Genomic DNA, 24,664 nt, shown 5'->3' with positions numbered 1-24,664 from the left:
CGCTCTCCCGCCGCCTCCTCCGCCGGGCCAGCAGCGGGGAAGGTCACCGGGGGCGGCGGGGGAAGGGAGGGGGCCGGGCCCCGCCGCGGGTATTTCGAGCGCAGGCAGCCGGCTCAGCGCGTACCTTTCCCTTTTTTGGGATTGGGGCTGGCGGGGCAGGTCACTGGAGCTGCGAGTCCCTCGCTCCCACCGGCCCCTTCCCCGCCGCGGGACGCGGCAGGTGCAGCCTGAGGCGGTGGGAAAGGTGCGGTACAAATTCCCTTACTGGGTCGGGGTGGCGGGGTCGGCCGGGGCTGTTTTGGGAAGGAAGGGCTCTCCTGGTGCCTCTGCAGCAGCTTCAGCGCTTCCCTGGGGTGTGCGGTACGGGGTCATTAGCTCTGGGAGAGGGCTCCAGAAAGGTGCCTGAGCTGTGCCTGGATGCGAGGTGCGCATCCTTGTTCGGCTGCCATCAGCGAGGGCTCACGCTGGGACAGGCGCCCCAGGGCCGGGCCGGCCCCCAGGGAAGGTGCGCGGTGCCCTCCCGCTGCAGGGCTCTGGCCGCGGATGGGCGGCAGGAACCGTGCTACGTGGCAGGGTAGCGGGCTGCAGTTTGTTTCTTATCGCTTCAAATGATTTCGCTGTTTCATTTCGCTAGAAATTGAGTTAGAAAATTGCCGTAAGTGCCTGGCGTTAACTAGGCTTGAAAGAGGACATGGCGTTTGCTTTGGCATTCTAGGAAGAGTCCTCTGTGTTGAAGTGATTATCTCTAAGTTTGTTGCCCAGAAGAAGTTTATGTAACTGAGGAAGATCTAGGTGCAGAGTCTTCCCTGGCTAAACCCTTATGAAAATTTGGAGGCAGGCTGGAGCTTGCAGCCAAAGGCGTATTGATTATTTACTTATCAAAGTATGTAGCAGTTACATTTTGCATGGTTTTCCTCCCACGGTACGTATTTCTTATGTAAAAAGAAACCCAGCATGTTTCTTCTTCTATTAAATTGAAAAATCTTGTCGGAAAACCCAAAATCCTTATCTTGTTTACATGATGTGTTTCTTATCTCAGGACCATCTATAGTCAGGAATTTCATATGGGTACAAGCGATAACAAAGTAAACTGAAAGATGGCCTCGTGTTTACTGCTCACTGGATCAGGCTTCAGTTCACTTATAAGAGACCCGTAAATTTTCCATTATACCTGACGATTTAAGCTGTAGTGGGGAATTTATACAAATTCTTCAGCTTAATTGTTGGCCCCATAACATGTGTTAAGTATGGCTTAACAAAATTGGAAAGTACAGAATATAATAAAAAGCACAGTTTGATTTAGGCTATCTTCTTTTACTTCATGTTAAGAATAATGTTGAAATATGTTGCTAGCAAATTTTCTCCCTGTAAAATGCCCATTCCTACCTCTTGGGTGTTCCAGAATTTAGGGATATTTTCTCAATATGGTTGTTGCAATTGAGAGAAACATCATGTTAGTTCCTGTAGACCACTGCAACAGGCTTTTTTGTTGTTTAATGTGTTAGTAGTATAAATATATTTTTCAAAGTTTGCTGTAAATGTGATCTAAAATTTTAATTCATCCTATAGTTTCATTGTAACATTCAGTAGACTCCTATTTGTCACTTCGTCTATTTTATTTTTGCCTTATGTCCTCTGTTGGCAATGTTTTATAATTATATGAGAGATGCTTCTGCCTTTTTCAAATGACTTAAAATGATTTAACTATGCCCTGTTAATTGTTGCTAAGAAAATATTAGGAAAACTCTTGGGTATTTTTCTCCATGTATGAAGGGCTTATACAGAATTTGAGAATCTGTAAGTTGCACCTTTTTAATTTCTGTTTTTTATAACCACTAGGCATATCTTTCAGAAGATAACCATATTGTAATATGACGAAACTTGTGTTTACTGCTGTTACAGAACAGAAAAAACGTCAGCATATGTGAGCAATAAAGCAGAAATACAAGTTTGTTACTGACAGAATATGTGCTGCTAAAAATGTACATATAGATGCTGTCATTTCAATTTTCAGAAGAAAATGCTGTCTATTTAACTGCAGAAGAACAAGGCTTTGTCTTCCTGTAATTCTGAAGTGAAAGTTGTCACCAACAAGAAAACTAAAACCTTTAAAAGATAGGCATTAGTAGTAGAATGCTGAAACAAACTTCTGGATTAGCTTCATTGGCTTTCCTGCTTCTTTTGCATCCCAAAGCATAAACTTAAATCGTCCCAGAAGGACAAGGTCCGCCAGTTTATGGCATTTACCCAGGCTGGTGAAAGGACTGCTATATACTGCTTAACACAGAATGAATGGAAACTAGAAGTGGCAACAGACAACTACTTCCAGAATCCAGACTTGTACTACAAAGAATCCATGAAAAATTCAGTAGACAAGAAGAAATTAGAACAATTGTATAATCGATACAAAGGTAAGGTTTAGTTTTCTGGGGCGTTTTTTGTTGGTGAGCTTGGGCTTGTTGTTGTTGTGAATTTTGTTTTGGTTTTTTTCTACGTTATGTTGTGTGAGGAGTTTTTCTGCTTTTCACTCTACCAGTTTTAAGGAATTTTAAATAAAGCTTGCTAGCTTTTGCTTCTCACCATGTGTTTATAGTAATATGATAAGAATGAAAGGAGGTTTTAAATGTTCTTAATGATCTGCACACAACTTCTGTAGAGATTTCTGTAGGCTTTAAAAGTAGGAAATTAATAGTGAGGAAAAAGTGCCAGCTGTCAAATATGGTAGCAAATTTTATTATGCAACTTATGTGAATTTTTGCCAGTAGCTGCTCTTAAATCTGTATGATGGTCTTTCCATGGGAAAATAATACATACTGTTCTTATACTAGCATTTGGGAGAATTCTGTTCAGAGACAGTAATATTTCTATAATATTTCTATATATTAAAATAAAAAATATTTCACATAACATTACAGCTAGGAGTGTGACAAAACAGATAAGAAAACTCAAAAACTAGAAACTACATCATTTATTTCCTTCATGCTGGCATATTACAGCAAAAGTAATGTGCCTTTTCAGAGAGGCTTGGAGGGAAAACCACACAAAAGTAGATTAAAGGCAGAGCTGCTTCCTTTCCGAGTTTCATTTTACATTGTTGGTAAAAGAGCAACAACAACAAAAAAGATAGGCATTTAAATATAAGAATGTATGTGATCCAGGTGACAGAGCTTGCTGAATTGTGGCCATCTGACATGCGTGTGCATTGCTCATGTTGGAGCAGTGTGGGCTGGAATCATTGCTAGCTCCTGTTGAAATCCATACATCTTGTGTTTGAAGACACAAACCCTTAACCACTCTGCTATGATTTTATGTACTATTCTAATTTAAATATATGGTTTGCCTTGTGTACACTTTATCCTTTTGTTACATTGCTGTTTCTATCATTTTTCTTCTTTACATAATCTGTTCTATTTTAAGTACAGGGATTCTTTAATAGTTCAGTATTGTGTGGTAATGAATTGTGTAGGGACAAAGAGGCAGCAGTGCTATAGTATTTCCTTCTGAAAACAAAAACCCAGAGACAAAACTCAGATAACCATGTTTTGCTTTATATATGCCTATGTGTGTATTCACATACATATATGTAGCATACATATAGCATATATATACATGCTTATATATATATATATCATAGTACATACACGTATATGAATCTTTTGTTTGCTCCTTTGAGTCTTGGAGATTGCAGGGTCATGAATATATGATTCAAATTCATAAATGCTGTTAAGAATATCTAAAATGGAAGAAGATTATCACAAATGTTATTTGTTACTTATAGATTTCTAGCAGTGGCAAACTGCACCATCTGACTTTTGTGAAAGCAAGTCTAGCCATTTTAAGTCAGTGTTTTAGTTAGCAGCACACTTTTGTAGTTGTGGGACTTAAACACTGAAGCTGTAAACATTAAAAACTTTGACAAGATTTGACAGAAGACTATAAAAGTTTTGGTTAAGCACCTTTCCTTGATTCATATCTGGCTTCGACTTGAGTCACTGGCCCCTCAGCAATAAGGGATTCCTTTGTTCTACAAAGCCTGTAAGATAGTGCACTATACTTGAAATCTGAAATGTCTTTTTCTGTGCAGTTTTTTCTTAGTTTTCCTACCTATTTATCCGGCAACTCTCAAAACAACAATTGCATTTTGTTACTAGTTGCCTGGATTATGTGAAATATGATAGGGTTGAAAAGTCCTTGTTGAAGTCCAGCAGAATTTTTCCACTGATTTCAAGACAGTGCATATCTCACCTTCAGTTCTTCAATTACTCCCCAAATATATATTAAATATACTTTACATGTCTTAGAACTAGTTGAATAGATACATTTACTTGTTATTTGGGATCAAAGGTCCCTGAATTATACCTTAGGTGAAATTCTTGGTTTAACAGATGTAAGTCTGTTTGCCAAATTAATGTTTTCTCTGGAATTTACGATTTCTTTCACTGTAGTATTGGCTGGGAAAGTAAAAGAGATCTTAGCTTAAGAATTAAAATAAAATTCAAAAGGTTTTATCTAGGCTTGATTTATTTTTTTTTTTTAATCAAATTCTGGGGTCAGGTCTTAAAAACGGCATGGTTGAAAATGGTATCAGTTTAAGAAGTTAGTAGTAAATCTACTCAAGAGATGCTTTTCTACATAGGCCAGCTTATGATACAGGAATGTCGTCCTCTCAAAAGCTTGGAAAGACAGTTTTGTGGTTTGTAAAAATCTCAGGCTTTGAAAACTGTAGGTGTAGGTTTATCTTCTTTTGTTTTCAATTGTTTTTTTTTCTTCTCCAGTCTTAAGTTTACATGCAGGGAGTTGTTTGTTTGGGGGCTTTTTGGGGAGAGAATTTTGTTACAGAATTATTATAAGGCATCTACCAACATTCAAAAAGGTTGAATACTGGTAAAGTACTGTGTTTTGCTTGTACTAAATTGTATTAATTAGCTTAAGACTATATATGCTATAGGCATTATAGACTATACTATATATGCTAAGGCATTGTTTGAACAATGTTCTAGTGATTTTCCTGACAGAGAATGAAACCCCCAAAATGTTTAAATGTGGTCTTTAAGTGGATGTAGTAGATACCCATATGTCACTATCAGGAAAAAGAAATCTAATTGGGGTTTGGGTTGCTTTTTCTTTTTTTTTTAAGCTTAATACACGCTGACCAATATAAATATGCTGCACATTTTGATGTGTTTATCAGCCTGTTTCTAAATGTAGGCAGCATCTCCTGAGTTAATTCAAGTTTTACAGAGGATTGTGAAGGGAAAACAAAATTATTTAGTTGATGTTAGCAGATAACTTCAGGAAAAGTGGCAAACCAATTTCTCTGTAAGTTTACAGATTAAGTTATCTGTTTATTGATTCTCTTTTAAAAATATCTAGACTTCAAGTGAAAACATTTGTGAAGATTATGAAAAAATGTATACCTGTATTACGCAGCACATCATAGCTAACACAATTGTTAGTATGTTTTGTAAATAATTATCATTCTCCTCTTTGTATTTTGTGCAGACCCACAAGATGAAAATAAAATTGGCATTGATGGGATTCAGCAGTTCTGTGATGATTTAAGCCTGGACCCAGCCAGTATCAGTGTTCTGGTTGTGGCATGGAAATTCAGGGCAGCTACTCAATGTGAATTTAGTAAAAAGGAATTTGTTGATGGCATGACAGAGTTGGGGTAAGTATCCATTTCTGCATAGTTTATAATGTAAGGCCAGAACCGTGTTCCTGTTCAAAACATTATCAGTTAAATTGTGTGAAGCTTTAAAAAGCTGTTGTGCCAAACTTAACAGGTGGAAAATGCTTGTAGTGTTTTGTCATCCTTGAACTGGTGCTTTACTGCAAAGCCTTAAGGACAACAGTAGGGGGGAAGCAAGACAATTTCTACCTATACAGCAAGGGAGTAGATGGATTCACCTATCTTTTTGTATAGTTCATAGTAAGCATATGCATATTTGTGTTAAGGATTTGAGTTGGACTTCCTGCTGTTAAAAACTGAAAGTCACTGGAGTTGTATGAGGGGGAAAAACAGTCAGTGTTGAAGCAGAAAAGAAATAGGAAAAGAAAAGAGAGACTTCAATTCTTAACCTTAATGTTGCCACCAGCAAATGGACCCATATTTCTTTTTGTCCATTTTACCATACATACTTTTCTTTCTTTTATACTAGATACTTCATTTGTATAAAATATCTATGAGGAATTGAAATAAAAATGAGGATATTGGTAATAGAAAAGATTGGTCCAACTGTGATGTAACTGTTAAAAATTTCTTTCCTGGATTATGGAGCTATTCTGGATAATAAACTTTGAATGTTGCCTCTGTTTACCAAAGAAGTCAAGCATCTATCATCATAAAATATATTTTGTGTATAACTTTTCTTTGCAAGAGGAGCAGCATTTCTAATATTTAGAGATGACAAATTACTCTTTTTAACAGGTTGCATTAAATGGGTAGATAAGTACAGTTTATTACTTGTTCCTGGTTTTTATAGCTAAACAATTTCTTTTGATCTTAGAATGGCACCTTATCAATACATTTCTAAGACAGACCAGCTTTAGGAAATGTGGTGGTTGTTTCTTGAGCAGAGATTGTAGCAGTCTGATGTTACTGACCTCATCAGTTATTGATTTCTTTTTAAACTTTTCTTTTTATAAAATTATGATGAAATGACTTTTGATACCATCTGAAGTTCACTGCTTTATTTTGCCCCATTGTGTATCTTTGGGTAGAAATTACAAGAATAATTATGATTTTCTAACCATGGATAGAAATTAAGTGCTCATACTATTATATAAAAGGTTGCCTTTTTATTTTTTTTTCCCCCATAAAAGTGATTTAAAAGGTTTTGCTAAACCACCTGTTCTTGGAACAACTGTTCTTGGGAGCATAATGTGGCTGCACCCGCTTGCCACAGCACTTACTGAGAATTTGGAGTGATTTTATTACATACTTGGAGGCACAGTGTCTGTGGTTTTTAGCAATGAACACAAGTGAGCAGTTGAATGGAAAGACATTCCCTGAGGCTTAGATCACACAGCATCTTTAGGATGCATATGGGATGGTATATTTATTGACTAGATCAAGTCCCAATGAAACTTAGTGTCTCACTTGAAGACTGTTGGCAGAATTCTTTCTGTTCTCCTCCAGGTACTGCTGGAGGCCAGAAAGATACTTATTTTTATCTCCACCATGCATGACAGTTAAAACTGCATTTGTGTTTTAAGGATGTTGTTATAGTTACCCATGCTTTAATTGAATTTTTCTTGAATCTTTAGAATAAATACAAACATTTACCTACAGAGAACTTTCAAATACACAGTGTTGTGATAGATGCTTCTTTTGAAACCTGTTTATTTCACTTTGAGTTTCTAGGTACTATTCTAGATATTGATAATGTCCTGTTGTAAATCTTGAATATTCATTTAATGCCTCATTGTGGCAGAAGCACTTTCCCTTTAAAAGTGTCTTGTCAGCTCACATGTTTTCGCTGAAAATGCTTTGGTGGTGTTATTCAGGGACGTGTTTCTGTTGGAATTTCAGGAACTTGATTCTGTCTTAGCTTACCTGTGCCAGGCTGTTAGTTTGCCAGCCTTCAGGCTATCATTCAAGGCTCATTTTGTTCCTCAGTTTTATTCTAAAGTGCTCTATGATGGGGAGAGAATGACTGCAAATAATAGTTCATTTAGCTGGAAAGCCCTCAAATGTTGAGATGAGCCATAAAAATGTAGTGTGAAGCTCTTTATTCAGGGGAGCAGGGAATAAGCAATGTCTATCTAGATTAAAGCAAAACATCACACACTTGTGGTACAGCATCTGTCTCAGGGGAAGGAATAACAGAGTTCAGTGAGGTTTGGGTGTTCTTTTAGAACAGAGTAGCATCTGTTCAGAAGTTCATAAAGAGATCGAAAAGAAGTTAAACCACTGAATCCTGTTTGCATTCTCTACCTAATGGATGCCTGTATACAATGTTAAAATTCTTAAATTATCTTTAAAGTATCTTTAATTACAATCTTAAAATTCTTCAGTAAAGGCATGTGAGCATTTATATTTTTCAGAATGCTATCCGCAAAGATAATCTGTTTTTATCTTAACCACTGTTTTCTTTTGCTCTTAAACTACACCATAAAAAAGGTGGGGTGAAAGTAGGAATAAACTTTAAATATATACAAATAATGTGATCTCTTTTGAACAGGTGTGACACCACAGAAAAGCTAAAAGCTCTATTGCCAAGACTGGAACAAGAGCTAAAGGATCCAGTAAAGTTCAAAGATTTTTATCAGTTTACTTTTAACTTTGCTAAAAATCCTGGACAAAAAGGTCTAGGTAAGTAGAAAAAAAATGAGAAAATGTCTGCAGTCAGTGAAGTGTTCCAAATGTTTCCAGTACTACAATATTCTCATTGGCAATTGTATAGTAAATTCATTATTGATTTCTTTCACTGACTTCTCTTTACCATCTTCTTTCATTTAATCTCTTCTTCATGTCCCCTTGGTACGGATAACTTAATATGGTTCTCTGCCAATATTGACATTCTCTCACCTCCTGTTGAAAGAAGTTCCTGCAGTTCTTCAAGACCTGACAAATTTTTTTTTTTTTTTAAATACTGAGCTAGTGATCTCTGTGTTTTAAGAACTACTGAAACAAGATGTCTGTATCAGCTCAGGAAGAGGGAGAAAACTGGGAAAGAGTTACTGTTCTGAGCTAAAACTAAAAATTTTAAGAAGTTATTATGTAAAGTTTAGAAAAAGGGTTCTATGGACTTGTTTTAAAACTAGTGAGTAAAAGTAGGCATAGTTCATATAGCATTAAACTTTATTCTTCATAAAGTTTGAGGTGTATCCCAATCCATGCCTTTTATTGCTGGAGTAAAACTGACACATCCTTTAAATTCCATTGCTTTCTTTAAATCAAAAATCTCTAGTTTGTGAATAGATGAAAAAAATAGTAAGATGAAGTCCACTCTTTTCAAATTTATGTCTACTTTCAGAAGATACTGTGTAGGAAGGAATTCATGTTTTGTATATAGAATAGCACTGTACCATCATCCCTGTTCTTTGTGCTGTGTGGGAGAGGAAGTGGTTTGTTGTTTTTTTGGGGGTTTGGGTTTTTTTCTTTTTTAGCATAGCCACTTTAAATCTGTGTCTAATTTACTTGGAAAGTTGGTAAATGTTTTTCTCAAGAACTCTTAGGAGAACAAAATATCAATTTAGACCTCAACCAGGTGTGTCTGTTCCATATTCTTTGATTTGAATAATCTCTCTCATCTTTTCTGGTGTCTTTTTTTTTTTTTTTTGAAAACTAAGGACAACTTTTAGCCACTTTATATTTTTCTTCATTTTTTTTCAGCAGTTTCATTTTTTCATTTCATCTGTCACTCATGGCTCATGTGCCACTGACACTAAAATGAGGAGGTCTTGTAGTAGCTCTCTGAGGTTGGTTAGAAATCTAGTCCTTCAGCTAGTCTTCATTAACAAATCTTAATACTTTAAAGCTGCATGAAAGATTAAGTCAGTTACAGCTGAGGTTGGAATTGATGGGATACTTAAAGAAGTACTGCAAATAGCTTCATGTTTTAATTGGGTCGTTCCAACATGAAGCTCGTTAACTTGGGCAGTACATTTCAAAAGCTTCTCACCTAAGCTTTTATAAAGAGTGGAGGAGAGGAGGCAGCCCAACCCAGATTTGGAACTGAATGTACTGTTTTATTCAGTATTGGGGGTCCTTACATTTGTAAGTCTGTCTTCTCTGTTGTGTAAAAAAATGTTCTATTGCCAGAAAGTACCAAAGTTCCTTCTTGCACTAAGAATTGAACCATTAGCAGGAGAAAGTAAGAATTGCAAAAATTGTAGTAAAACTTAAACTGTGGAATGAATTGATGTGAACTGTTGCTGATTTCAGTTTTCAGGAATTTTAGTCATTTTGATAATATTTACAGTCTCTTAATTCATAGTACTTAGTTCTTATATGGCAGTATATTGGTGGCATTTTTCCTCAGATTTTTTCTGGTTTTGGTAAAATGATTCTAGATAGTAAAGAAGTACAAGCAGATGCTACTTCTCTTGCTTCAGTGGAGATAGACCATATTTCTTGGATCACCATAGGTTGAGTAGAAAGAGACTGTTGAGCAAACATATGGACTGCTGTGACATTTTTGAGTGACTGAAGCCAGTGATAGTTTACCCAAATAAAAATTAGCGCTGTATAGGTTTGGGGATGGAATCTTTACAGGGATTATCCATCATAGTGGAGCAAAGAGGTGAAGGAAAAAATTAAATTTACAGGTAGGTGTTTGTAGTAATCACAGAAGGAAGCAGTATGTTGTAACCAAGGAAGAAGATCCCACCAGTTACTTTACTGGAATGCCTGTATGAGCTGAGAATTTTAGTTGCTTCAGCTACATTTAATACAGGTTTAGTTTTTTGGGTTTTTTATTTCACATCCTCTTCTTTGTGTACATTTATGTACTTTCTTCTGGAATGAGCAACTGTACAGCAGCTGTTTGATCCCTGTCTCCAGGATTGTTTGGTATTTGTGTCCAATGGCTGTGTGCCCTATTTCCAAGGAGATGTGGGAATTGATAGTAACCATGTTTGAAATCTGTTTCTGTCTTACTCAGTTTGGAGCCTTTACTTTGATTAAGTCCAGATAGTTAAACAGATTGAATAAAGAGATTTGTTACCATCTGAGCTGGTAGAAATCTGTGCCTAGCTCTGTCAAGGTCATCATTCAGTCAGCATAGGATGCTGCTTAGCTCCTGCTCCAGCTGCTTGCCTTAAAAGTCTTTCTGGTGAATTGGAACTTGGAGGACACTGAGAAGTCTGTAAGTTAACACTAAGTAAAGGATAAAAGTCAATGTTTTGAATTAATGAATTGAAAATAATCTAGGAATTCTGTCCTAAATTTCAGTTGCAGAATATGTGATTTTTCTAGGGTCTGAAGTATTCAGTGTTTTTTCTTATTTGGCTGGGAGCTTAAATCACCAAGTGTGGTAATTGTACTCATTGGTTAGGGGACTGATCTGTAAGCTAAAAGAATATTGTTTGATTCTTGGATATACACATGACCTTTAAATGTGCCTATTTGAAAACTAAGCAAGTTTGACATAGTGCCAGTGACAAATGAGGAATTCATATTCTTAGCAGATTGTTAATAGAAACCTTTTATAAAAGAAGGCGTAATTAAATTCCTTCTGTTGGGTCCTCCAAGTGCTAGGGCATATTTTTTTTTTTAACAGAAATAACTCTTGAGACTAGAGCTAGAGACCAGAAATGTGTCTGTGATAGGTAAACTGACTTACACAATTATTTGTCATGGTTTTTTGTTGTTTGTTATCTTAGGATATTGAAACCATAAGAAACGAGTGAAATACCTCTAAAATGTTCAAGCAGCAATGGTTTGGTTATGAGTCAGTGTCCTAGTTTAGGGCAAATTTGGGAGAAAACTCCAAATGGGGTTCCCCCAGGAAAACAAAATTCAAATAACCCCTCTCCTCAACTGGTCTGGTGTCCTGTCACCCCAGGACAGTCAGGTTCATTGCTCCATCATTTCAGATTACTTTTTTTTTAAATCTGTATCTGCTGTTTTAAGAAGTGATATGCAACAGTTACTACTTTATTTATTGCCCCCTCTCCTCTGAAAAACACCAGGAAATAGCAACTTATGGGTGCCTTTTTAATATGCCAGATGGTCTTTCAATTTAAAAGGTAGAGAAATACTTATATAGTGTATTCCATTGTGCTTGACAGGCTAAACATCTACCAAAACCCATTCTTGCACACGCTTTTCTAACCAAATTCACTGTGGTATGCTACAGTATATACTAAATTGCCTTTTCAGTTTCAATAGGTATTAAGATTCAAGGTCTGATTTGTACTGGTCCTCAGGCTGAACAAGTGTGAGAGTCATTGCCTTCACAAAATAGAATCTTAAATTTTTTGATGGCAGGTTTCATACATCTTTTCCCAATTTGCTTAAACTTGGTTTTTTTCTTCTTTTTCTAGCATATAACTTAATTGTCTGTTTCTGAATTTCCTAGTTGAATACTTTGGCAGCCAAAGTAAGTACACAGAATACATTTCCTTAGAGTGAGAAACAACTTCTTACATAATTGGTGATTATGTATGTGTCTTCCCTTAGTCTCTGGACTGAGTAAAACCAACTACCCTGATAAATTTTATCTTCTAGCTCTCTGATACTGGAATTTTGTCTTTCAACTCTCATTTCCTTTGCAATCAAATTAGTCTAATTTTCTCTTGTCGTGTAGTACCCAAACAAGCCAGATGCCTTCCACGTGTCTTAGATATTTTCCTGCTTCTTTTGCATCCTTTTGAGTTTGCTTAAGTCTGATACTGTCTGCAGTTTGCAGTCTGTTTTACTATTGGGTTTCTGCAGCACTGCAGTGTATCCAGTTAAGTCTGATCTTTCTGATCTGATATTTCTGCAACTGATTATTCCCACTAGCACTATGACTTTGCACTTCTCTTTAGTGCAATCTTTCTTACTTATTTCCAAGTGATTTTCCAATTTGTCCAAATAATTTTCAGTCCTAATCCTGTCTTCTACCATGTTCGACTTTTTTGAGGTTTTGTCTAAGTTGCAAATTTAGCAGAAGTTTTCTTTGTTGTATTACCTGAGTTACTTAAGTATTGGGCAGTTTTAGATACACGACTGACCCGCTTGGATGAGTTGCTTTCTCCAGTTTGGCAGGGAATGCCTGAGGTTCTTCCAGAACTTCTTTGACCTTTATGAAGTTTCAAACATGGTGGGAAGCAGTTTGAGATTGCTTCAGCATGCTGAGGTGACTTTCACCATGTCTGGCTTGACTTTAGCCAGTGGTGCTTGAAGACTGTATTTCTAAAAGCTTTGTCTAAAATAACTGTTAGTTTTTATCAAATCTTTTGGCTTGGAACATGGCTTGGAAAAAAATCTGTGTGTCCAGACTTTCTGGAGTTATTATCAGCAGGACACAGTACCTTTTATCACACCTGTTGCCATTTGTAAGGTGGGGAGTGGGAAGGCACAGAAGCCATCCCTAGAAGGTCTTTTGGTGATACAAGAATTTTGATGATACCTGACACAGCTGTCTTCATAATTCAGAGGGGATTTTGTTCCAAGAAAGTGGTCTTGGAGGGTAGGAGTGTGTGTGTAGTTTTGTGTTTTATTTATTTTTGGAAAAGCCTGTCTTCCAGGCTTTTCCAAAAGCTTTTTAATTTCTTATTCTTCAGTTCCCCTCAAAACCAATGCAAGCTAGATAGGAAGAATCCTCTCCAATAAACTAAGTCACATCTGTTCTGTCATTCCCTAAAATAGACACAGAATTCAGTACACCGATACTCATTCCTAGAAATAGGACTGCCTTTTATAGGAGTCTCTTTTCCACAGTTCATGTGGCGACAGTAGGGAATTTTTATTTCTCATTGTATCTGCAGGACTTCTGTCGCTATGGTCTCATCCAACTCGAATATTTGCATTTACTTTTGTTAGCTCAGTATTACCAAGTAGAATGCTCCAGTCTGGACACATGCTGCTTAAAGAAGGGAAAATAGTAGCAGTCCCCCAGGGTGATACCTTGTGTAAGGATGGATGCAGGAGGCAAAGGCTCAGTGCCTAAGATCTGCCATGATGTTCTTGAAGTGAAAATGATGTTCTGATTAGTGTTACTCAGCGCCCAACTGTCGAGTGTCTTTCAAATACTTCTAAACAGATCTGATCATTATCAAAGAAGACAATGGATGCTTATAACTATTAGGACTGTGACTCTGTAAGCAGTGGGCAGAATTAAGGAAAAAAACAGCCAGGTTTTAACACAGTAGTGCCATCTCAATGGCTGCATGTTGGACCTGGAGTACATAACATTTAGATATATTAAACTTGATTTGCATTTTGTCTTTATATTTTGAAGGTGTAGTTATCAAGTTATCTGGTTTGCCAGGAGACTTTAAAACTAATTATTATGGATGACTGTGATTCTGTCTCTAATCTGCTTTCTTATAGTCTTACTACTGTATATAGTCAAATCTTTAATTTTTTCATGGTGCAAATATACAGAGTTTTATCCTGCCTTCTGCTCCCAAGGTTCAGCTTTTCTACTGCAGTCTGAGTGAAATTTTGTATCCTAGGTCTTGTTGGTAAGTGTGTTAAAGAATAGGATTATAGGTCTTTTGTCATGTTGTCTACAGAGCAGTTCAGATTTCTAAGGGCACTTTCAAGCTCAAAAGAAGGCCTTAATTCTATCTCTATTTTTTTGTTTGGTTGGTTTTTTTAACCTGATACTTGGTGATTCTCTTACTGGGTCTCCCTTTGAGCCCCAAAAAGACATGCTCAAGAGTTTGTTAGAGTTTGTTTCAGTCCCAGGGAGGAGCTTAATGCATTCTTTCATGGTCTTCACCTTCCAACATGGAAACAAAAAGCCGATTTGGTCCTTCATCACTTCTTTGTGATCCCTTCGTCTGCTTGCTGGCTCAAAAGGTTGTGCTTCCTTCTCTCTGCCAGTTGCCTGGGATCAAGCATGAGATGAAAGATGAGGAGGGCATTCAGACTTGAATCAAATATTACCTCAAGACCAGAAGAATGACTATCTTTGCATCCGGTATGTGGACTTCAAGGAGGTTTCCTCTCCTGTAAGCAGATGAGTATAATGTACTCTTTTTAATTGCAGCAACATCAACTTTGGCTTTTATCATAGCAGTATCTCAAGATTCTTTTAAGAGGTCTTTAGACATTAGGAGAGGATATTTTTTTCTTTCCATTTTGTTTTCTTTTTTTACTCCTACCCTCCCCCCCAGCTTAGTTATCAATATGTTCACCCCTTTCAGTGAAGTATTAGATTCATAGGAATTTGTAGGAGTGAGTGCATGGAAGAAGGTGACTGAGGTCTATAAATGAATTTTACATTTATTTTGAAAGAGGTCTTTGAATGCTGTATTTTAGATATTCCAGTGACCTTAGTTTGTGTATTTGGTTCTTGCTTTATTTTTTCACATTTTCTATGTTGAAAATGTCAGCAGTTTAAGAGGAACTTGATATAGAAGACGTGCTCTGATCAGTAAAAGTGTGGCATAACTGCCAGTTCTACTAATGCCTCATTGATTCTTTTACTCATGTTTGGACCTTGTTTGGGAAATGTATATCCAGTCAACCTTAAGTCATCTGTTGTAGTTTATCTGAATGGTACCTGGAGAAATTTGCAGAGGAAGAAGGATTTTTGAACTGGCTACAATCTGGTTCATTAGGCAGCATTCAAACTGGTGTTCAGCCAGCCATCTCCTATGTCTAACTTGCATTCCAAAGCAGTTCATCTGTTTTTATGCTTAAGGTGATAAACAGATAAACATGAAAGATTTTGCATGGAATCAGGCTGCTCCAGCGTGGCAGATGCTGAGACAGAGCCAGTGAGCCCAGCCAGACTGCTGGATTCCTGCAGTGTTCCTCTGAGATCTGTGTACTGTGCTTTGCCATTCCTCCTGTCCACCACAGGCACTTAAGCCTGACACTGTGTGTTATCTGTCCCCTAACACAGCACACTGGGAAACTCTTTGCTTGCTTCTTCACAGGGATGTGTGGATCCAGCTCAGCTAGACCCCAAGTTTAGCCATGATCTGCATTTATATCACCCCCCGCTCCCCCCTTACTTGTTTTTTTTTCCCTTCTGACTATCTTCTGTTGAAGAGCTTCCAGTTGCAACTACAGGCTATTTTGCTCTAAGATTCTGGCAATTCAATTAAGTGTTTTTAGGTTTAATCCCCTATTCTTGCCATTTTGCTGATTAGGAGAGAAGAAACTAATTCTTGTGTCTGTGTTCTTAGCAATTTGGAGTCCAAAGAAGACTTAAAAATCATTCAGAAATGAAGAAACAAGGAATTTATTAACTCACTTAATCTTGCAAGTATTCACTTGATGCTTATTGGTCAGGCAGGTATAACAGTCCTATTGTTGAGACAATTTCCATTGATTTTACCTGTGCATCAGTTTCAATACAGTGTTGAAAAGTTATATTAGTAATTCAGGTGAATTAGTGATAGTATTCTATCCTTTTCAAACATGAGTGCATGAACAGGTCTTGTTGGTAGGGCAGACAGAGAACTAGAAAGCTCTGTTTGGCAGCAACCTAATAATGATTTTTTTCTTTCTTAACAAGATCAGCCTTTGATCAAATCTAAAAAGTAGACACAGGCTGTATTTCTCATTCTGCATTAATTGTGCTGTTTGTTAGCACTTCAAGCTTTCTGTTCAATCAGGATAGAGGAGGCTGAATTTTTTTAAAAGCAAGTTTAGAATGAGGTTTTAATGTTTGAGGATAGCTCTTACTGCGTGCAAAGTACTATTTCTGATTGAGAAAAACTGATTGTTTAAGGGTCTGCATGACATGCAACTCTCACTAGATATTGGCACTGAAAATATTTTTGGGTTGAAAAAGAAAGTTGAAACTTACATAATGTACAGTATATGATGTATTTTTATGATCTTAACCATTTAGCAACTTTATGCTTTGAATGTGAACATGGATGTTAGCAATGAAGTCTCTTTTAGACTGATCTTTTTCTAGGTGTTTTCAGAGATCATGAATCTGTCTTTTTCTATTTATAAAACTTGCATTATTGGTGTGTAATGTGGGTAGCATATATTTTGGTAAAAAAAACACAGCATATTTTATAGTTGTGGTTTGATTCTTATTGTAATGATGCCTTCATATCTATGCAGAGTTGAAAGAGGTATTCCTAAGACTGCCTGAGGAATTTTTGCCTTGCAAAAGCATCTTCCTGTGAGGATGCAGAACTCTAATGGCATAAGAGTTTTTCTCTTTTTTCAATATCTATCAGTGCAGCACTAATTGTAGCAGACACACAGCATTACTGGTTATTGATACTACTGTCAGCATGCTAACGTAGAATTTGAACTCTGTAACTAGATCGTCCCTTTAAAGCAGAAAAATCCTCCTTTTTGTCCTCCAGTGCCAAATTTTTCCACCTAGGTAGGGAATTGTTTTCAAACGAAAGTGTAGACATCTCTCCTGAGACTGTGGCAAACCTCAAGGCCTAGTTTTCTCATGTACTCTAGGACTGCATAAACTGGCACCACTACCAAAAATGATAGTCCCATGTAGTCCTTGTGTTCAAATAATACTTGTGTTAGTTCATGGTTTTGTGGGATTACAGTGAACCAGATGAGGAAGACTGAACTTTTTCCCCCCGCCCCCCCGCCATTTAGCAAATTTTATCAAGATGAGAACTTTCCTCCTTGTGCCTATTGGGAAGAGCAGATCCACTGTGGACCTGTTACCCACTACAGAGCAGCACCCTTAAGGGAATATGCATTTTTCATGTTATAGCAAAGAATTTCTGCATGATCTTGTGCAGGAGAACTCATTGGCAGACATGTACACAGTGTCCCTCAAATGTCAACTTAAGACAGTATTTCACATTAAATACAATTTTGCAATAATCAAGTTCACCTTAAAACAATACTGACTTTGACAAAAACATCATCTTTCCTTTTTACCTCTTCTTTTGTGGTACTTTTAATCATCTTTGTTTCCCTACCTGTACTTTCTTCTTTTTTTCAAGGAATATTTCCATCAGAAGTATAAACTTTTCGAACTGTTAAGGTGTTATTTCTTCAAAGTGCATTTTGCTTAAAGTTGTCACACGATAGATTTGCAAGGTTTTCTTGGGAGAGGTTGAGTCTGCATAAAGAAGCCTGAGTGGGATCAAAGGCAGTTACTTCACAGTGAAGTTTAGAAACTGTTAAGATTTTTTAAGTTTTTACTTTTTCATTCTTTTTGCTTTTCATTTGGTTTAACAGGTAAGAATAATTAATGTTCATATCTAAATAGCAAGTAGTGCTATTAATTACTCTTTTCTACATTTTTTTTTTTTGTGGAAGATTAGTGTGGTGGCATAGACAGGAAGAATTGAAGGAAGTGTATTAGGTTATAATTCAAATTCTGTACTGAAGAGCACTGATCATTGTAGCACAAACACTGTCCCTGTGTAGGTAGATAGAGGCATATTACATATCTCTATATCTTAACTCCTGCACTTCATCCAGGCCCCAGCCTTGTCTGAAACAGGGACTCCAGGGACATGGCTGTGTTAAAATCTGGAACTTCTCTTTCAGAAGTTCACTCTTGATTTCAGGTGACAGAGTGCTCTTCGGTTTGTAGTGTGATACATACAATTTCAAAAACCATTCTTCCTTCTTGTAGGTGCAGGCTGAGCTTCTGTTTTATGTGCTATCATAATACTTTCTCTTAGGCTTCATGTTCTGTTTACACTTCATTTGTACTGAAAGCACAAGCTGAAATATTTCTGTTGTTTAAGAAAGGCTGTGCCTTATTTTATGGTAGCCCAGTAGTAATCATGTAGTTAGTGCTGTTACCTGTGGGAGCAAACACCAAAGCCATTAGGTGTTGTGAGCTGCTGAGGATGAAAATTGACTTCCAAGGAAACATCCTTTCTATCCTTGAGCTGCATCTAATGATGCTTCTGCCTTTCTGCTGGAGTATGTGGCAGTGCTGAAAGTTCCTTGAACCCTGCTCTCAGATCACTGGTCATGATGTAGAATAAGGAGGGATTTCTTGGACTTGTATTTTCTGTTCTGGGTGTAGGTGTTTGTCTATTGAATTATGCCAGAAGAGAATTACTGCTGTAAGGGCTTCTGTACATTCATAATACCAGAGACAAATGACTCCTTTCATCCCCTCATGTCCTTAAATTCCTTTCAAAGTTAAGTGTGTCCAAAATGTAATAAATTAAGAGGACTTGACATCTGTGGATTTAAATGTTTGTTTCTATCAATATATTTTATGTTTGTGCATGTGTGTTTTCTTTTTTTATTTGCAGAGATTTATCATTAAGTATTCTGTTTCTGTAGATTGAAAGTAGCTTTAATCTGGCACTGGTGGATGGTGACAAAAATACTTTAGTTTTACTGACTTGGATGTTCAATACAATATTTATACTGCTTGTCTTCTACTTTTTGGGTCAGGGAGAGTAGAAAACAATTCCTTACCATTTTTTTAGTGATTTAAAAAAAGAGTGTTATTTATTTGTATCGTAATACACTAGATGTAGCATTAATAGTTTAACCAGAAGGGATTTATTGCTTACAATGTGCTGCAATATATACATATTGCTTTATTTCTTGCAGATCTAGAAATGGCAATTGCATACTGGAATTTAGTCTTGTCGGGAAGGTTTAAATTTTTAGATCTTTGGAATAAATTTTTGTTGGTAAGTATGTACTTTATTACTTACTGCCTATTTTATTCCACAGTAGTCTGGCTTTTGTTGGCTGTGTGCTTCCAATAAGAAGATAAGATATCTCTATGCTTCCTTCAGACTTTTTCCTTTTTGAGAACTGATATAAAATAGTCTGAAAGCAAGCCAAATTAAATCTTCTTTATGATTTTCTAATTTAGAAGAATGCAAAAGAATGCAGCAAAGTGATAGTGTTCTGCTTGCTTAATCCTGCATCCTCCTACTTAGGAAAGTTCCTGCATGAATGGGAAGCCATTATTGTAGATGGAAATGCTGCTGCAGATTCTCAAGACAGCTGTGATTATTGTCAACCATGAACTTTACCATGCTCTGCCTTCTGTAGTACTAATGCAGAAACTTGGTCTTCTTAAATCAGTCATACCAGAATTTAACATTAAGAGACTTTACATTTTCAACAAAATTTCTTGGGTTTTTTTTTATTAATATTTTAGGCAATAGATGTGAACTGATCTTGACAGTTTTTTTATCACTGGTGCAGTTCTGTGGGCAGTGGAGTAAAGATGCATAAATTAAACCTTAGAAATTCAAAAATATTATTGTAAAAGACCCAATTCACTTATCCATCTTTCTACATTTGCATGTCTATATGAAGTTACATAATAAATATTTTATCTTTATTTTCTTCTCTATTTTATCTTTTTATCTGTAGTTTAGGAAAAATAAAAAGTTCTTTCTGCGTTTTTGTCCCCCACTGCTTAACAGGGAGGGTGTAGACTTTTTGAAATATTTTTCTGTAGTAGCTTTTTTCTAAATTTTTTGGCAGTATATTTATTTGAATCACTGAATAATGTACCAGTTTTATCAAGAGGGCTTCTGAAAACATTTCATGTTTTAACTGCCTTAATACACTTTAAAACATCCAAATTCAGGTCTATAGATGTAACTGAAGAAGAATCTGCAAATTACGACCTGGTATTAAAATGTGTTAGTTAAGAAGAAATATTTAACCTGAATGTTTAGCTGAGAAGAAATACTTAAATTAAAAGATTTCAACCCAAGAAAGAAGCAAGCTGGAACTCTGAAAGAGTTGTGGTTTTTTTTTTGTTATTGGTTTTTTAAGATAAGGTGAAGAAATATTTGCAATAGGTGTATTTCTGTATATCCATGTATGTGTATGTATGTCAATATAAAATACTGCTGTGGAATTTGAAAGTAGTTTGGACTGAAAAGTACTGTTATTCCTCTGTACAGGAACATCATAAAAGATCAATTCCAAAAGATACTTGGAATCTTTTGTTAGATTTTGGGAATATGATTGCAGATGATATGTCCAACTATGATGAAGAAGGTAAGCGGTACCCGAATCTCTTCAAAAATTGGTACAGCAGAACTAAAATACTGCTTTAAATGAACAAGAGAATATGTCGTTACCTCGTGTCCTAATTTGTTTACCCTTAAATTTTCATCTGCCAGTACAGTGTCATACTTATTGCCAGAACAGTAGTGATAAGAAGGTTAACTGGTTTGCTGTAATTTGAAAAGAGAAGATACAGTCACACCATGATAGAGCACATTATTTGAATGTGTTACGCTGCAGCCCTCTGAGTGAAACAAAGTTTTGTACAAAATTTTGGCTATCCTAAATGCAGTTTACTCTCTGTTACTAATTCTGGTTTGGAATGTGTGCAGAAATAAGTCCTAAGATATGAATGGCTATAATAAGAATGCAGTGGTTTTGCTATCAACTAATGTTTATATTTGTAGTATGGAGTTCTGTGGTTTAAATACATTTTGATTCTCTTACGAACTATTGATGCAAGAGATTCAAATGTGGAATTTATTAGTTAGGTGTTTTTTACAAGTGTTTTATCATGCTGTGCCTGTTAAAGCTAGACTAGGTCAAAAATGTCAAAATGAGCTTCTAATCCTTTGTACTTTTATACCAGTTTATTGCTGATAATGATAGGTTAATTTTTCAATTCCTTGATTTCTCTGTAGGAGCGTGGCCTGTTCTAATAGATGATTTTGTGGAATATGCACGACCAGTAGTCACAGGAGGAAAACATAAAACGTCCTAACCCCAGATTTGTCGGTACAGACTAAATGAACTGCACTGGGTAATGAAGATTTATTAGCTGATTACTGCACTTTGGTGCTGGTTTCAGGGGTCGTGATGATGTTCTGCAGACAAAACTGAAATTCTTCCTTTCTGCCTAAAGAAAATGATGACTGATGTTTGGACACTTCAAGAACAAACTCAGAAGATCCAAGCTGTTTGTAGGCTATTGGCTTCAATTATTGTACTGGTTGTATCATATAGGTTGTAGATTTTGCATGATTTTATACTTTGGAGAAGTTTAACTAGAGGCCATTTTATTAAAGTTTTGACAGCACAGCATGCCATTCAGTTCATAATCCAAAGTGAACACCAGCAGTTACATAAATAAAAATGTATTATATTGTACTTATATTAAAAGCAGTATTTGTGGTATATAAATTAAATCCATAAATAAAACTTATGCAGTATGTTGTATTTTTATAAAAGCTAGTTCCATGGATCTGTCTTAATACAGAATTGTAAAAAAATCCCAAGCAAATGAAAGTATGTTTTATTTGTTTTAAACTTATTGCCAAAATTCTAAATTTGTATTTTCACATCCTAGATGTGTACAGTGATTACATCCAGCCTTTTGCTTTCTCCCAATTAATTTGACTTCCTCATTTTTCTTCTTGAAGTGCTTGGACATGTAACAATAGCATTGCTGAGGACAGGCTGCTGCTCTATGCTGTGTTGCAACTCCAGCTTTTTTTAATAGCCATTTTAAAGTAGACATTAAGCAACCAAAGATGCTTTTATAATCCATGTTTAATTATCATAATTCAGTTAGTCTCCTATTATGTGTTTTATTTCTTTTTAATAAGGAATCGGTGGAATATGGATTTTTTTTGTAGCTTGAAACATATCATAAATTCTAGCTAAATGCAACATAGTTGTAAATTCATTTCCTGGCACTTCTCTTGGAAAATAGATGTGAATAAGCCCAGAGACTTCAAAGAAGTTGGCTTCCATGGTAGGGAAATAGTTAGGGGTAAGGAGACTTTATATTAATGATTGTAAGTATTCATGCCTGTGGATGTGCATTCAATTGTATTTATGTAAGGGGAGGGAAAAAAGCAAATTAATGCAGTTTCAGTGATCTCAAGGCTGGTGGAACTGGATCAGTTTTCACCAGATCTGAACTTGTTGAGTCATTTGTTTCTCCCCTTTTGCCAGCCACTGACTATGAAGTGCACAGAGGTGTCAGTCTTCTGTTTCTCATCAGTGTCTTCCGATGTCTAAGCACAAGAAAGTTTTACCAGAGACTATTCAGTGCTTCTTCGCACAGGGCTCTTTCAAATGCTACCTCATCAAAATGAGTTTGTCATAGCCACTGTAAAAGTTTGTTAAAATGAAGAGTTGCTAAAGAGTATGTACAGCTATAATCATAATATATTTTCTGTATTTAAGGCTGAATAGATGCAAGAATTTTGGACAAAATAGTGCATTAAGTTATATAAATTATATGTTTGGGTCGTTGAAGTGTTGCATGACATCAGACTATTTTATTTTGTAGTTGCCAGAGTATAAAAGCTTAATATTCTCTTAAACTCTAATATTTAGAGTTTCATACAAGCAGTCAGCTTTCATTATGTCGACACAACCTGCAAGGACAAGTGTATGTGCTGCATATAGAGACGGCCTTCATTCTTCCACTCGATAAAATTTCAGTTGTGAATGACTTTTAAAAAGCAGGATGAGAGAAAATTTGAACAAATTAGTGATTTTTCTCTTAGTAAGAGCCTAGCAAGCAAGTTATAATGACCAATGAGTGATTTGTTATGAATATTTGTCTTTTTTTTGTGAGTGTCAGCCCTGGCCAACCAGCCACCAGGTGTCAGCGTCTGAGACTGCTGCTGCCTGGCGTTCCTGTGCAGAATTACCCTCTGGGGTTATGCCAAATTACCAAATGCATCTTTTTAGAAGGGCATTTGTGTACATAACTCCAAGTATTCTACAGAAGTCAGCAGAGAGCTAGAAGCAGTTATGCTCTTTTAGCTGCATTTGGTTTATCTTCGCCTCCTCCCCAAAACAAACTGTTTCTATATCTGTCCTGCAGGCTTTGCAGAATGTGTACCATCTTACAGCATCAAGTGCATTTATCTAGCCAGAAGCAGTGGAATGTTTATTACTCACACAATTGCCACTTAAAATATATAGATAAAATATAACTGACCAGAAGTAGCTTAATCTATTGGTATGTGGTGTTACTGAAGATTCATAGCAGTAGAGCTTGTGAAACATTTGCTTATGGTGAGAGCGCCAACAAATCATTCTGATGAACCTTCTACCTTTTAAAATAAATAGAGCATAAAAAATGCATGTGGGTTGAGGGTTTTTTTCCTTGTTAATCTGAGCAAGAAGGAAGGTGCTTAGCCCAGGATTCAGTTCATATATGTATATATGTACACACACTTTTAAACCTCATTCCCCAGGGGGATCCTTCATGGGTGACAGCTTCCAGCAGAGGAAGACTGGGAAAAATACTCCAAAGATAGTAACTGATGCCTGTCAACCAGCTTCTGAGGTTTGCTATGCTTTTCCTTTTTCTTTTGTTCTTCCTGGTCTTCTACCCATTTTAAACCACATGTGATTTTTACATTCCCATATATAATAGCATGAAGTAACACCTTCACACTTAAGCATATATAAAATAATAATAAAATAATTAAAAAAGCAAACTGCTTTCACCTTACAAGTTTCTTACATATTTTAATCATTTGCTGCTGTCCACAGTTCCACTTTACAGGGTACTCTGACTCCCATTTTGAGTAAGCTGATACAGTGGTAACACCTAGGCTGGTCAGTTTATAATCCTAAATGGTACAGATGTCTTCAAGTTGTTCAGTGCATACAGTATTACTTCACAGATATGCTGTATGTATTTTTAAACTTGGTGCCAAGTTGTTTGGTTTGAAACTGAGCCATAGGATTTGTACTTGCCAATTCTAAATTTAAATGTAATTTATCATGTGTGTCATGCCAAGGAGAGCAAACCTGCAGGCATCTGCTCATTCAATGCACCTGGGAGATTTGCTGCTGAGTAAGCCGTACATGTGTGTATATTTTTTGGCAGTGGAAAAAGGAATAAATGGACTGTCAAAGGATTGAAGTCAGTCACTTGAGATGTCTGTATGGTTCTTGTCAGTTTTTTGTTTGGTCTAGTGGGAGGTTTTTTGTTGTTTTCTGGTTCATTTATTAGGTTCTTGTGTTACTACTTCATCAGCCAGAAGAGGGTAAGGATGTAACTCATTAATTTTTAAATGACCTTAATAAATATTTGGTTTGATCATCTGTATCACCCTTAAGCTTTTAGGAGGCTCAAAATGTTTAACTGCAGTACTGTATTCACTG

The 24,664-nt window shown here is 36.4% G+C and overlaps 1 protein-coding gene across 8 annotated transcripts; it reads left to right on the top strand.

Moving 5' to 3' along the window:
* The first annotated feature begins 85 nt into the window (after positions 1-85).
* Positions 86-24,435, top strand: DCUN1D2 (defective in cullin neddylation 1 domain containing 2). 8 transcript variants are annotated; one of them, XR_004496557.1, is made up of 9 exons: positions 306-922; positions 2,195-2,411; positions 5,503-5,671; positions 8,187-8,317; positions 11,995-12,050; positions 14,486-14,582; positions 19,142-19,224; positions 20,464-20,560; positions 21,211-24,435. XR_004496557.1 is itself a non-coding variant. In XM_015620590.3 (7 exons), exons 2-7 carry the CDS (start codon positions 2,237-2,239, stop codon positions 21,288-21,290), a joined length of 735 nt encoding a protein of 244 aa, XP_015476076.1. In that variant the 5' UTR covers positions 86-244; positions 2,195-2,236; the 3' UTR covers positions 21,291-24,435. The 8 variants fall into 8 exon arrangements, 3 of the variants coding, with proteins under 3 accessions (XP_015476076.1, XP_015476060.1, XP_015476053.1); XR_004496554.1 differs by having other exon boundaries at positions 14,486-14,613; XR_001520148.3 differs by lacking the exon at positions 11,995-12,050 and having other exon boundaries at positions 308-922.
* The last annotated feature ends 229 nt before the right edge of the window (positions 24,436-24,664 follow it).

The sequence above is a fragment of the Parus major genome, chromosome 1 (assembly GCF_001522545.3).
Source record: "Parus major isolate Abel chromosome 1, Parus_major1.1, whole genome shotgun sequence".
NCBI lineage: Eukaryota > Metazoa > Chordata > Aves > Passeriformes > Paridae > Parus > Parus major.
The sequence above is the reverse complement of the archived record's forward strand: the minus strand, read 5'-3'. Positions and strand labels throughout refer to the sequence as shown.

What these genes read in the sequence shown, in the direction of transcription:
- DCUN1D2 (XM_015620567.3), top strand. Translation starts at nt 821, where the DNA reads ATGAAAATTTGGAGGCAGGCTGGAGCTTGCAGCCAAAGGCGTATTGAT. An exon ending in ATTGTATAATCGATACAAAG is followed by an intron (nt 2,412 to 5,502) that starts GTAAGGTTTAGT and finishes TATTTTGTGCAG; the next exon opens with ACCCACAAGATGAAAATAAA. An exon ending in TTTGGAATAAATTTTTGTTG is followed by an intron (nt 19,225 to 20,463) that starts GTAAGTATGTAC and finishes TCCTCTGTACAG; the next exon opens with GAACATCATAAAAGATCAAT.